This window comes from Cnephaeus nilssonii (genome assembly GCF_951640355.1).
Source record: "Cnephaeus nilssonii genome assembly, chromosome: 13".
NCBI classification, from domain to species: Eukaryota; Metazoa; Chordata; class Mammalia; order Chiroptera; family Vespertilionidae; genus Cnephaeus; species Cnephaeus nilssonii.
In genome coordinates this window covers 71,714,968-71,729,287 of record NC_137084.1, presented here as the reverse complement: position 1 = coordinate 71,729,287, position 14,320 = coordinate 71,714,968, and the positions used below count along the sequence as shown (strand labels likewise).

General features: G+C 42.0%; 1 protein-coding gene across 1 annotated transcript in view; it reads right to left on the bottom strand.

Annotated features, from left to right (window-relative positions):
* Positions 1-14,320, bottom strand: part of GUCY1A2 (guanylate cyclase 1 soluble subunit alpha 2) — a 311,442-nt gene that overhangs the window by 274,286 nt on the left and 22,836 nt on the right. The window contains exon 2 of the mRNA XM_079787360.1: positions 917-978. Coding sequence (XP_079643486.1) covers positions 917-978 — 62 coding nt within the window. The remainder of the gene's footprint in view (positions 1-916; positions 979-14,320) is intronic.

The following is a 14,320-nucleotide window of genomic DNA, read 5'->3' as shown; positions in this document are numbered from 1 at the left end:
AATTGATGAACAAAATAGATCCAGAGACAGAGAAGCATGGAATAGATTGAGGAGGGGTGGTGATTAACCAAAGAACTTATATGCATATATGTATAACCCATGGACACAAACAAGAGTGTGGTGAAGGCCTGGGAGTGGGAGGCAGGGTGAAGGGAGTTAATGGGGGGAAAAAAGGGGACATTTGTAATACGTTCAACAATAAAGATAAAATTTTTTTCAAAGAAGGGGGATAAGAGGAAGGGGGAAAAAGGGTATACCTTTCATTCATTTGGAGCTTTCTATTTACAAAATACTTTCATTGAAATTATCTCATGTAATAATGACATCTAATCCTTGCTTTGGTTATTATTATCATCATCACCCTCTACAAAAGAGATAGTTACTTAAAAGTTCTATGCGTCCCCAAAATGTTTTTTGACCTCAAGTCTTACTTTACACCATATCACAATGATGTCAACAAATGGGGCATAAAAAAGAAAAATGTGGCATGTGACTCTAGCTAAAATAATACCTCTCACTGAACTGTATTAAACTTGTAATGATTTTGAGTAAACTTTACTGAAGGATTAAAGCATCTCAGTTGGTACCATTAAATCTTAGCACATTACTAAGGCAAAATTATGAGATGAAATGAAATGGATGAAAATGAGATAAAAACAAAAAAAAGAAGAAGAAAAGCACAAGAAGAAAAAATAAAAAGTAATACCAAAGGGAATTTTACTTAAAAGGATTAAACACAAGTAAGCCTAAGGCAGTCAGTCATTCCAGAGTCCCCGCATGAGCCACCCTCCACGCTGAGAGCACACCCCTATGAAATAAGGCTGACCTGATGGCAGAAAACTACATGCTCAACAGCTATGTTTGAGTAATTATCTTTAATTTGCCCCAGCAATGACCAACATCCATTTTTACTTACCCAATAACTTGGTGCTCATAATACTGCAATGTCCTCTTGAGAGTTTGCTGAATCGTCTGAGGCTACAGAATAATAATAATAATAATAAATTACCAGCAAATCAGTGCCATTCCCATTCTGAGCATCATAGGCAGATATGTAGCTTCTGATTTATCTCATAAGAGGTTTTTCTTTATAATATTAACCCATGATGCCTTTTGCCATGTATTTTCCCCACAGGAACTAATATGAGGCACTCTGTAATTACCCAGAATTTCCCAATTTCAAATACAATAGCATTTCCTGGCCATATTTTTCCCAATTATTTTGTACCAGCTATTAAGATCAATAAAACACTCGTTGGCTGCCTATAATAAACCTGGGCCCCAGGGGCAGTGGGAGGGGATGTACTGAAGATTCATGGGTCATGCACAGGGCAAGCCTGACTTCCTTGCCATCCAAGAGATTCCAAGCATGGGTTCTGGAGCCTCCTAGAGGGACCACAAGTGCTCAGGGCAAGAAATGGGGTCTGAAGCAAATACCTAAACAGCTCATGACCAAATTTTATAATCCTCTCTTCTCCATGCCTGATGAAAATAGAGTTTCTTAAGCCCCCGATCAAAAAATGATTCTTAGACTTATTTAGGCAACAGAGCCTAAACTTGGAATTTCAGACCCATGGAGCCATAAAAGTGACACTAAGATCCTAGAACATAGATTTTTATTAAGAAATTAAGATAAAAACCAAATTTTCAGTATCGAGACAGTAAATTTTAAAATAATAAAATGTTGCAGTCAATCAAGCAGAAACAAGCTATCAAATGTTTATCAAAATAATGATCGATTATAGCGATGGATGAATTTTAGGGGAATATCATGACTCTGACACAGACTCTTCAAGGTGTTGAGACAGCAAGGTAGTTAGATGACCTCGTGGGCTCCCACTAACTAAACTACAAGAACCTAGACAAGTCTAAAAGCGTAACCTCAGAAAGGACCTAGCACTGTGCTGGTAAGAAGCAGTTCAGAAATATCAACTTATTTCCCATCCCTAATCTTTCAAAGTGGCCATCTCAATGACCCTTAATTCAGAGGAGACTTCGAAGGTTGTTGTCAAGGTCCACTTGAACCCCTTCCGTGGTCACCTTGTTGTGAAAACATCCAGGATAGATATAATTATCTCGCTAACACTCTTCCAAGCATCAACATCCTCCTTCATAGGGAATGGCTGTGTGAAAGCTAGGAAAAAAATGAACTTCAATTAAATCAAGAGCATCCACTGAGATGTTCTATGCTGTCACTTAGGAGAACCCTTACCCTGAGCAAATCAGAGGCCTCACACACGATCTTCACCCCTGCCAAGCCAATTCAGAAATTAATTTTAGGAGGAATCAGACTCTGAGTGTTCAGAGAAAGAGATACAGGGCAACTTCTTTAAACAGCTGTTTTTCATTTACAGTAGGTTAAAAAAGATGAACATGAGGCCTCAGACTGGCACAGATGTTTCTACTCATCGGGACAGAATCAAAGCAGAGTAAATAAAATGTGTCTAGGAAAGAAAAATCATTCCTGAACCAAGAAGCAATGGAGCTGCTGAGAAATCTAAGGAGGATGAAGCAGACACAGCAATCCTGGAGCACAGGAAAAGCGTGCTTTAAAAATCTACCCCACAGCCAACCTTCGCCAAGTCATTATCAGTCACTGGCTCAGTACCCCTGGGAGCTGGGCCTCTTGCACTGGTTTGGCAGTTTCTGAGCTAAGATAACTTTTTCTTGGCAACATGCCCTAAAAGCAGTTAATATCCACAGGGGGATTTATCCTCCCAATAACCTCTGGTCCCAAAACATGGAACAGAAAGCAGGAACCAGAGAGTGCACAGGGCCAGATAAGACCAGAATGACCTCATTTTTACTAAAGGACATTTTTTTTTGTCCCAGTACCAGGAATTTCCCAAGTTTTAAAAAGCGCATGTTTGTGAAAGGAGTTAAGCCTTTTAAAGAGCTGACTTTTTTTCCTTATGTGAAGCAATTACTTTTTACTCCCCAGCAGGAGTTAAACTTATAGTTCCTAAATACATTAAAAGGAAAACGTTCTCTGAGCACACTGAATGGAGCTTCAACTTGCTAGAGCGTTTATGGGCTTCCTGTTGCTTGCCAGGCCAGTGGACACACTCTGATGGTCTAAGCTACAAGCATGGAGGCCGACTGCAGAGTAGCCCCTGATCTTTAGCAAGGCTAGGATGACTTCAGCACAAACCTGATTCCTCTGAGTGTCTAATCTCGGAGGATTCACTGAAATCTTCTCCAGAGTTTGCCTGATTGCTCAACCCATGGTGTTATCATTGAGAGACAGACATCCTCACATAAGCTCAGGGTCTCTCTGATCTAAATAAAAAAGCATGACGTGAAGACCCACATGTGGGCCTTCCATAGGCTGACTTCTGCCTTGACAGTCAGAGGGTCCATTTATTAAGAGTCTATGTATGTTTGGCTCCGTGGATAGAGTGTCAGCCTGTGGACCGAAGGGTCCCAGGTTCTATTCCAGTCAAAGGCACATGCCCAGGTTGGGCGCTCAATCCCCAGTAGGGGGCATGCACGAGGCAGCCGATCAATGATTCTCTCTTATCATTGATGTTTCTATATTTCTCTCACTCTTCCTTCCTCTCTGAAGTAAATAAAGAAATATATATATTTTTTAAAAAGAGTCGGTGGAGAAACCAAGATGGTGGCATAGGTAAACACCTAAACTGCTGCCTCGCACAACAATTTCAAAACTACAACTAAAAGACAAAACGGACATCATCCAGAACCACAGGAAGGCTGGCTGAGTGGAAATTCTACAACGAGAAGGAAAGAGAAAAGCACACTGAGACTAAGAGGAGCTGCAAGGAGGCAGAGGTACTGAGATGCGCGTGCAGAGAGGCCTGGCAACTGAGTGTGCAGCTGGCTTTCTCAAGCGGGAGGGAGACAAAAGCTCCCAACTGCACTGAACTGTAGTTCCAGGCGAGACTCTGGGGACCCAGACTCATACGGGGTGAAACTGGACTGTCAGGAAAGAGAAAAGCACACTGAGACTCAGAGGAACTGCAGAAGGCAGAGGTACCAAGGCGCACGGAGAGGATGGGCAACTGAGTACTCGGCTGACTTTCTCAAGCGGGAGGGAGACAAAAGCTCCTGACTGCACTGAACTCCAGTTCCGGGCAAGACTCTGGGGACCCAGACTCATTCGGGGAGAAACTGGATTGTCTGGCAGTGAGTGGAACTCGAGGGCAGCTTCTCTCAGAGGTGCTTGCAGTGATTACTGAGGGACACTGAGACCCAGGGGCCTATTAGGGCAGGGCTGAAGGGAAACCAATGCTGTCTGCTCTGCCCTGAGACTCCGCCCCATCCAAGCTGAGCACAGAGGCTTTTGCAAGTCTTGTCTCATCAGGGTGTCTCCAGCACAGAAGTTCTCCCAGCATAGACACAGCTGATCCTCACAGCCAAATGGTCTGGAGGTCAATTCCTCCCAGTGATACCAACAACAAACAAGGCTTAACTACAACAAGACTGTGCACACAGCCGACAAAGGGGTGCACCAAGAGTGTCCACCTCAGGTAACTGGGGAGGCTAAGCCACTAAGCCTTATAGGACACCTAGCACACAAAGCCACTCTATCAACTCAGGGAAGCAGCCAAAATGAGGAGACAAAGAAACAGATCACAAATGAAAGAAATGGAGGAAAGCAAACAACTGGATATAGAGTTCAAAACCACGGTTATAAGGTTTTTCAAGAATTTTCTAGAAAAGGCCGATAAATTTAGCGAGACCCTCGAGGATATGAAAAAGGACCAACTAAAAATTAAGCATACACTGACTGAAATAAAAAATATTATACAGAGATCTAACAGCAAACTAGAGGATTGCAAGAATCAAGTCAAAGATTTGAATTACAAAGAAGCAAAAAACACTCAACCGAAAAAGAAAAAAGAAAAAAGAATCCAAAAATAAAAAGATAGTGTAAGGAGCCTCTGGGACAACTTCAAGCGTACCAACATCAGAATTATGGGGGTGCCAGAAGAAGAGAGAAAGCAAGATACTGAAAACCTATTTGAAGAAATAATGACTGAAAACAACCCCCACCTAGTGAAAGAAATAGACTTACAAGTCCAGAAAATGCAGAGAACCCCAAACAAAAGGAATCCAAAGAGGACCACACCAAGACACATCATAATTAAAATGCCAAGAGCAAAAGACAAAGAGAGAATATTAAAAGCAGCAAGAGAAAAACAGTAAGGGAGCACCCATACGACTGTCAGCTGATTTCTCAACAGAAACTATGCAGGTCAGGCGGAAGTGGCAAGAAATAATCAAAGTGATGAATAGCAAGAACCTACAACCAAGATTACTCTACCCAGCAAAGCTATCATTCAGAATTGAAGGTCAGATAAAGAGCTTCACAGATAAGAAAAAGCTAAAGGAGTTCATCACCGCCAAACCAGTATTATATGAAATGCTGAAAGGTATTCTTTAAAAAGAAGAAGAAGAAGAAAAAGGTAAAGATAAAAATTATGAACAACAAATACATATCTATCAACAAGTTAATCTAAAAATCAAGTGAATAAAAAAATCTGATGAACAGAATAAACTGGTGAATATAATAGAATCAAGGGCATAGAAAGGGAGTGGACTGACAATTCTCGGGGGGAAAGGGATGTGGGGGGTGCGGGAAGAGACTGGACAAAAATCATACACCTATGGATGAGGACAGTGGGGTGGAGTAAGGGAAGAGGGTGGGGTGAGAACCCAGTGGAGGGGAGCTATGGGGGAGAAAAGAGGAACAATTGTAATAATCTGAACAATAAAGATTTATTAAATTTAAAAAAAAAAGAGTCTATGTATGCCAGTGATGTAAATCAGTGTAGCTTAATGGGAAAATCAAGGGCTATGAAAATCTACAGACCTTCTAGTATTCTTTTCCTTAAGAATGCAACTCCATACCTGTTCTCTATTCCACAGTCCCATCCAACTTTCTAAAGGGTGAGATTCTTTTTTTCTCATCTGTACCTTTCCTTTTCTTCAAGAAGGAGTTTAGAAAGATGATTTTGAAAAGAGAATTTAGGGTCAAATTGAGTTCAAAATCCAGCTCTGTGACTCAATAGCTAGGGCAATTTATTTAAGCTCTCTGAAATTTGATTTTTTTTATGTATACATTATTTGTATGGGAATTAATTGAAATACGTAAAGCAAAGCCTCTGGTGCACAGTGGGTACATAATAAATACTGGTTGTCACCGTAATCGGCTAGAAAACATGGCTCCTGCTCTGAAAGTCTCATAATCCAATGGACGTCACTCTCCCCACAAGTAATGTTTCAAGATACTCATCACCTAAAAAAACCAACAGACCCACCATTCCTGCAAGCAATGAGAAAATGGTGCCAATTCCAATAGACAATGGGAAAGAATAGAAAAGTGGCAGCCAAATTTAAAATATTTTCAGTGAAACTTTCAGATCAGGCCAGAGAGAGGGTGACAAAAGCAGAATTCTCAAAATTAAGATTGAGGATAGACATAAAACCAAGCCTATAAATGGGAAGAACACTGAAGCACCACAGCTAAGATCAGGACCCCAGGCCTTATGCTGTACAACTAATAAAGAAACCACCCATGAACCCCCTTCCTGGAACACAAAGAATGTGCGACCAGAGAGCAGTGTGACCTCATAATTTTAAGGCCATGTGCTGGAAGAGCAGAGAAACAAGAGTGGGAGACAAAAGCCATTGTTCTTATGAAAAAGAAAACCCAGCAGATCTGTGACTTTTCTCTGCTTCCCCCAAACTAGGATTTAGATAGTGGCCTCTCACTCAACACAAAACAGCAAGGGGTAGGAAGACAGTTAGAAAGAGAACGCAGCCATCTGCGTCCTGCACACATATTGTCTGGGGCTCAAAACGAAGGAACCCCAAAGCTTCCATACTGTGGCAACAAGAAGCCATCTCCATTTCCGGTCTCATCAACAGCTTCACACTAGTTGGCCAGCAGTAACTGACCCCCACAGACTAAATGTTATGCTCAGGAAAGGTCATGGGATCCAAACAGCCAGCCATGAAGCAGTCCCAACAGAGCCAGAGAAGTGATCCCTGAGGAGTGGGAGGAAGCAGTTCCCAGCAGCTGGCCCTGCAGCTCAGGCAGAGGCTCCCACACAGTCAGGCCCTGCTCTGGATATCTGCACCAGATGGTGTGGGGACCCATCGAGCAGGAGGCAGGGAGACAAGATGTGAGTGTGAGTGTGTGTGTGTGTGTGTGTGTGTGTGTGTTGTATGCACACAGCATGAAACACAGTTGTCATCGTACTAAGTACACGTTCAGCAAAATTTTACAGACATGAAGAAGGTGAGGCTCCTACTGGTTAAGTCGGTGGTCGGCAAACTCATTAGTCAACAGAGCCAAATATCAACAGTACAACGACTGAAATTTCTTTTGAGAGCCGAAAACCGACTTCTGCGCAGTTTCAATCGCACTGTACGTGTGCGCCCGCATGTGGTATTTTGTAGAAGAGCCACACTCAAGGGGCCAAAGAGCCGCATGTGGCTCGCGAGCCACAGTTTGCCGACCACTGGGTTAAGTGAATACCCCAAGATCACACAACTAGTAAGTGATTAAGTAACTGCAAATCTGAAACGGCTTTAAGTGTGTCTTCTTCCCACTAGATGCATTGAGGGTCCCTGTCACCTTTAATATTCTGTGTCTCCATATTCATTTTTATAAACACAACACTTCATCTTGCCAAAAATAAGCAAACAAAAATCCCACAGGTAATTTAAAAACAAATTGCCTAGCTGTGGTGGCTCAGTGGATTGAGCATCCTCCCATGAACTAAGAGTTCTCAGTTCGATTCCCAGTAGGGGAACATGCCCAGGTTATGGGCTCGATCCCCAGTGGGGAGCATGCAGGAAGCAGCCAATCAATGATTCTCATCATTGATGTTTCTATCTCTCTCTCCCTCTCCCTTTATCTCTGAAATCAATAAAAATGTATTTTAAAAAATAAAAACAAATTCATTTCTGCTTTATAACATATATTTATAAGCTACGGAATTAATGGAAACAATAGGTGTACCTTTAAAGAAATAGCTATAAATAGCCATGTTATTATATTTACTTAAATATGAGAAAATTATATTTCAGTGTCAGAAACTAAATGATATGGATATATATTTAATTACTAATGTCCTAAGCCAATGGTATTCAATTTCTCTGCACATTAAAGTCACCAGGGGCCCTGACCGGTTTGGCTCAGTGGATGGAGCGTTGGCCTGCGGACTGAGGGGCCCCGGGTTCGATTCCGGTCAAGGGCATGTGCCTTGGTTGCGGGCACATCCCCGGTTAGTGGGTGTGCAGGAGGCGGCTGATCGATGTTTCTAACTCTCTATCCCTCTCCCTTCCTCTCTGTAGAAAAATCAATAAAAATATATTAAAAAATAAATAAATAAAAAATAAAGTCACCAGGGGAGCTTATGAAACATACCAATACCTGAGCACCACTCCCAAGTTTTCCAATTCAACTAGTCTGGGGGTCCGGATTGCTTCTCATGTATATCAGGTTTTAGGTACTATAAACATGATGATCAAGAGAAATACTCCATAAACCATCCCTGAATAAGTCAGCCTTAATGAGAGTAGTTTATCCAAATATCAAGAGAAGAAAGCTTCTGCACTGGCAGGGGTATATCATCCTGTACACCAAAATGTGGCAGTTTCGCTTCCCAATCAGAGGTTTCAGTTTTGGTACTGAGTTTGGGGCAAATTCGATGTTTCTCTCTCTCTCTCCCTCCCTCCCTCTCTCTAAAATTAAAAAAAAAAAAGGAAAGAGAGGTAAGCTTCTGAGAGATGTACACACATAACTGCTAAATTCAACACAGTTCCATTTATTAACTGTCACTAATGGCTTATAATCAATATGAATTTATTGATAAACAAATAATTATGTTGCTTGTGGTATGTATATAGGATTTTTTAAATGTCCAATTACTTCACTCTGGTGCACTGACATCAGCATTCAATTTTGTGCTGACATGTATATAACAATAGAGTAGCCAGTGTGATTGTTGTACTTAACTCGATAGGGGGCGGTGCTTTATGCCCATTCTATCTAATCATCCTATCTAATAAAAGGGTAATATGCAAATTGACTGTCACTCCAACACACAAGATGGCCGCCCCCATGTGGTCAAAGATGGCCACCCCCATGTGGACACAAGATGGCCTCCACAAGATGGCTGGCAGGGGAGGGCAGTTGTGGGCAATCAGGCCAGCAGGGGAGAGCAGTTGGGAGGGACCAGGCCTGCAGGGGAGAGCAGTTAGGGGTGACCGGGCTAGCAGGGAAGGGCAGTTAGGGGCAACCAGGCCTGCAGGGGAGGGCAGTTGGGGGGGACCAGGCCTGCAGGGGAAGGCAGTTGTGGGGGGACCAGGCCTGCAGGGGAGGGCAGTTGGGGGTGACCGGGCTGGCAGGGGAGGGCAGTTAGGGGTGACCTGGCCGGCAGGGGAGGGCAATTAGGGGCAATCGGGTTGGCAGGGGAGCAGTTAGTCATCGATCAGGCTGGCAGAGGAGTGGTTATGGGGTGATCAGGCAGGCAGGCAGAAGTGGTTAGGGGCAATCAGGCAGGCAGGCAGGCGAGTGGTTTGGAGCCAGCAGTCCTGGATTGTGAGAGGGATGTCAGACTGCCCGTTTAAATGGGCAGTCAGTCATTCCATGAGAGGTTGCAGATTGGAGAGGGTGCAGGCTGGGCTGAGGGACACATACACCACCTCCTTCCCCGTGCACGAATTTCGTGCACTAGGCCTCTAGCTACATATATTAACTCTTTTGATATTCACATAAACATTATGTGTCTTCCATAAGAAAGCATTTTTTAGTGTCAACATAAAAGTACAAAATCACATGGATTCAAACTGGGTTTATTTTTGAGAACACACTTAATGTTCTTTAAACCAAACCTGTAAAACAAAGAGCACATAGGCAAATCATATGACCTTAAGAAAACCGTAGGGTAAATCTTATCTTGTATGTGTATCCACCTTCCCTTTCGAAGCTTCCTCCCATCCTGTGGCTCACCTCTCTCCCACCCTCTAAGCGGCAAGTGTATTTAAAGGTGCATTCTGATAGGTCGAATCCCCGCTGCCACATGTGAACTCCCAAATCATTATTGTATATTCTCTTTCAATATTCCCCTCAACAAAATTTCAAATCCCCTTAGTACACTGAACTCAGATGACACTCAGGAGCAATCATGCCTCCATTTCCTCAAGCCCTCGATCCTCACTCCTTAGGGTAGATGATGGTGTGAATGAGCTTCTCTACATTATGTAAGATGGTCTGAACCACTGATGGTGGAATTTAGGTAAATAGGCTTTTCTGTGAGAGATAAATTGGAGGGCAAGGAACCCTTCTCATCATCCTCAATCCTCAAGATAAAGATCTCCACATTCTCCACCACATAAAAGCATTTTTTTATGAGAACATGATATGCCAAATTCCATCATTTAAAGTCATCAAAATTATAATGGCAGACACCCTGTCTTTGTGGCTAGCTCTTAGACACCAATGGATCAAATTACATGATTGGTATTATTAATAAAACTAGTAAAGATGATAAGTCACTTCAAACAACCAAATTAATTGCTTCTGAAAGAGATGTAATTATAATAATCATTAATCTTGGTAAATATCCAGATATGTTCATTCATTTTCCCAGCCTCTGGACAAACTTACTACATATAAACCAAAAGAAGAAGAAGAAAAAAAAAAAACAGACTGCAAATTAAATATAGAACTTTGAGTCAGGACCTCTGTATTTCAAACCCAGCTGTGTTATTGACCTTTTTATAAAATTAGCCCAAATCTCTTCACCTGGGAGTAAGGAACATTTGAGGGGGGCGGAGGAGGGGCGGGGAGGAGGAATGCCTCCATTTTCCCATCTAAAAAATACTCATAAGAAGTTTGTATTCTCAGGGTTGTTTTGAAGTAAAGCATTGCAAAGTTCAGCACTCAGAACAGACTGGTAATTAAACCACCTTTCAGGAAACTTGGAAGGCCATTTCAAGGGATGGACACTAGTACTCTGCCAAACAAAACTGGTAGTGTAGTAGGCAGTTAGATGGGCCTGAGACTAGGGAGGAGGGGCCAGTGCGAAGGGTTACCAGGGTGGAGAGCCCCAGGTGCCTAGCAACAGGCAAAACTGAAAGCCTTGGCCATGACATCTAGGTCTCAGCTGTGTTTCAGCTCCAGGACCTGAAAAGCAGCAGAACAGGACAGAGGGATGCCATGGCTGACATCAGGACCAGCTGCACTGACTGATGACCCCTTACCATGATTCCAACCGATCAATAGAGACCATTACCCTGAGGAGACACACCTGGAAAGCTGATGAATACTCTATTGAGATCCTCCCCCTGAGACCTCAAATAAAAGCCCTCAGGACGGAGGACCCAGCTGGTCTCTCTCTGGAGCAGGTCTGAGCCTTTCCCCATCCCAGGGCATGCTCTTTCTCTTTCTCTTTCCAGAACCTTTCCTCCATCTTTCCTCTTTCAAGGCACATACCTCTCACTCTCTCTCCTATGCCCTTCTTTTGCCTCTGTAACTTGTTTCTTAGCCCATTTCTTCTATGGCTCACTTCTTCTACCTCTGGGACTTTCTAGATGAACCTTCTCTTATAGTTTGAGTCTTGGCTCTGAATTCTTTCTTAGCCAGAACTCAAGTACCAAGATTGCTGAACTGAAGTTAACATCTGGTGCCGTTTTTCTGCCACTATCAATAGTCCAGGTAATGAATTATGAAAGGCAAAAATAGTAACTGTGTTACAAGAAAAAAAAATAAAAGCTAGAGAGGCATTACAATACAGAATTCTTCTACCATACTGGTTGAACATCTGCATAATTTCAATCTAATCTCCTCTTTATGAACATGGGTATACATCTAAGTGACCTCATGAGAGCTTAGGGGAAGGCTGACATCATGCTAATTGACCCATAAGAGGAATTCAAACTGATAACCTTGGTCTTATTAGAAGTATGTTCTATTTAGCAAAGCACAACGGTTATTATCATTGTAATTATTTATCGTAAGTGAATGTACTTAATGTATAATCACTATGGTAACTAAGTATTTCTATACAAAGTATGTGTTTTCTTTCCAAGTATTTTCTTCTTTCTAATTTTATTTTAATGTCTTTCTAAAAACAGCCATTGAATTTGATTTAAGATTTAATACCATCAATACTAATTTAAACTGAAAACATGCATTCCTTCAACTGAAATAGATCCAAGAGTTAATTATTTATTAATCCTTTACCTACCTTCAGGCAAGAGCTCACATAAGTCATCCAAGAATACCTGATGTTTTCAGTGAACTCCAGAAAACAATAACACCACTTTCAGTTTGTAAAACATCCAGAGTTTACAAATCACTCTCTTTCCCTTTACTTATTAGATATTCATGAACATCATGAGTCTCAAGTATCATTACCCACAAATCCACATTTTACAGAGGAAAAAGCCAAGATTCAGAAAGGTCAAAGTGGTCTGCCTCAGCTGGAAGAACCGCCAACAACACTTCGATCTCTGCTGCCCACGTTGGTAACACTGCACTTTGGTGACTATTAGGAAATTCTTCCAGCTATCTACCTGAAATCTCTTACTTCCTTTTGTGTTGTGTTGTTTTTTTTAACAAATATGAAAATGATGTTGTAAAATTGTTTTCCCCAATTTATCAATGTTGTCATTGCTGTTTAAATAGCTCTAGTATGATCATTAACTTCTTAATAGGAGAACTTCAGGAGAAACCAGCTCCACTGGTCATCTTGGCCACAAGGTTGTCTGACTACAAATACTGCCTATGAGACAAGGTGGTATCACTTCTAGACACCGTGTCAGGAAAATGAGTCATGTTGTACGTCAAACATTTGAAGGGACGTGGCTCCAGTCCTGAACCCTTAAACCAAACAGAACCTCACAGGTGGCGTGTGGCTGACTCCGTAGGCAGAGTGAAATAAGGTAAGCTTCCTGGACTAAACACTGTAGCAGCAGTCAACAATGTTAAGTTGTGCCTAACATGTTACGTGCAGCAACTCACTTAATCTTCATAAATATCCATGAGAGAGGAAGGTGTTACCCAAATTTTATAAATGTGAAAACGAAACCCAGGGAAGTTAAAACACTTGCCCAAAGTCACTTCCGTGGTAAGCGTCCGAGTCTATGGATGTATCTTATCTACGTCTGAGGGCCTCCTAGGGCCAAGCTTTTAATCTGCTCCTCTGAACAGAAATGCATTGTTCTATCTCCACAGAGGCAGAAAAGGTTACAGCTGAAAAGAAGCCATCTTGGCTAGATTGTGTGATTTTGGATGCAGTCACTTATTTTTCTGAACCTCAATTTCTTTTCTGATAAAATCGATAAATTGCTAGCATACTATTTATCAGGGTTGTTATAAGGTCAAAATGAAATAAAACTATAAAGTATTATACAAATATGTGTCATGTGATAATCCTATGGCGGGGGGGGGGGGGGGGGGGAATGAAATCTCTTGATGAGGAGGTAGTCAAAAAATTGTTAAATTGAACTAAACTGACCATGTCTAACATTTAGGACTGTTGCCAGGCTTGCCTCACAGCCCAAAGATGCCAATGAGATGCTGCAAAGCTAATTAGTGTCTTTTCGACTCTGGAAAACCACACAGGATAGCAACAGCCTTCATGTCAGAAATAATCTCTAGCCTTTTAAAACACCTTTGCAGCCTCCACGCCAGCATTTCCAAAGAATCCCCTGCTGTTTCCAGTAGTTGGGAGCAACAGTGAAGTGTTTCCTAACCAGAGCCCAGAAATAAAGGAAGTCATATTTCTGCCTGACAGTTAAAATATACAATTAACACATAAAACAGGGAAATGTTTTGTCAACCCTAAACACGCTGCTTAAACAATAATTTGTAACTGGGTGATAGAGAATGACCTCCAGTCACCAGCTGGGGTATACAGCTCTGAGCAAAGTGGCCACTGGGCAATAGAAGGAACAAGCGTAAAAGAGATAAAGGGGTGGGGGGTGCAGTTAGAGAGAGCACCCATAGGAAAGAGAAGGAAGGGGAATTGTTTAGGAAACATCACATCTAGTACTGTTCAGGTGGATACTGGCCCTCTGTCACATTGAGAAAGATTATTCCTAAAGTAAGGAAAATTCTTCAACCATCTCTACTAAAAAGGGAGCCTTATAAACAGACGTGGAGTGCCAACTCTCATGCGAAAGGCCTCCCCTGCACTGAAGAATTTGGGATGAAAGTCACTTTGCTTTGTCTTTAACTGGATTAAAGCAAACTTTTGATTATGACTTGGTTCCTCATGCAGGCTGAACAGGTAGGAAAGTGCTAACTGTGCAGACTTTGAGTAATAAGCCTCATTTC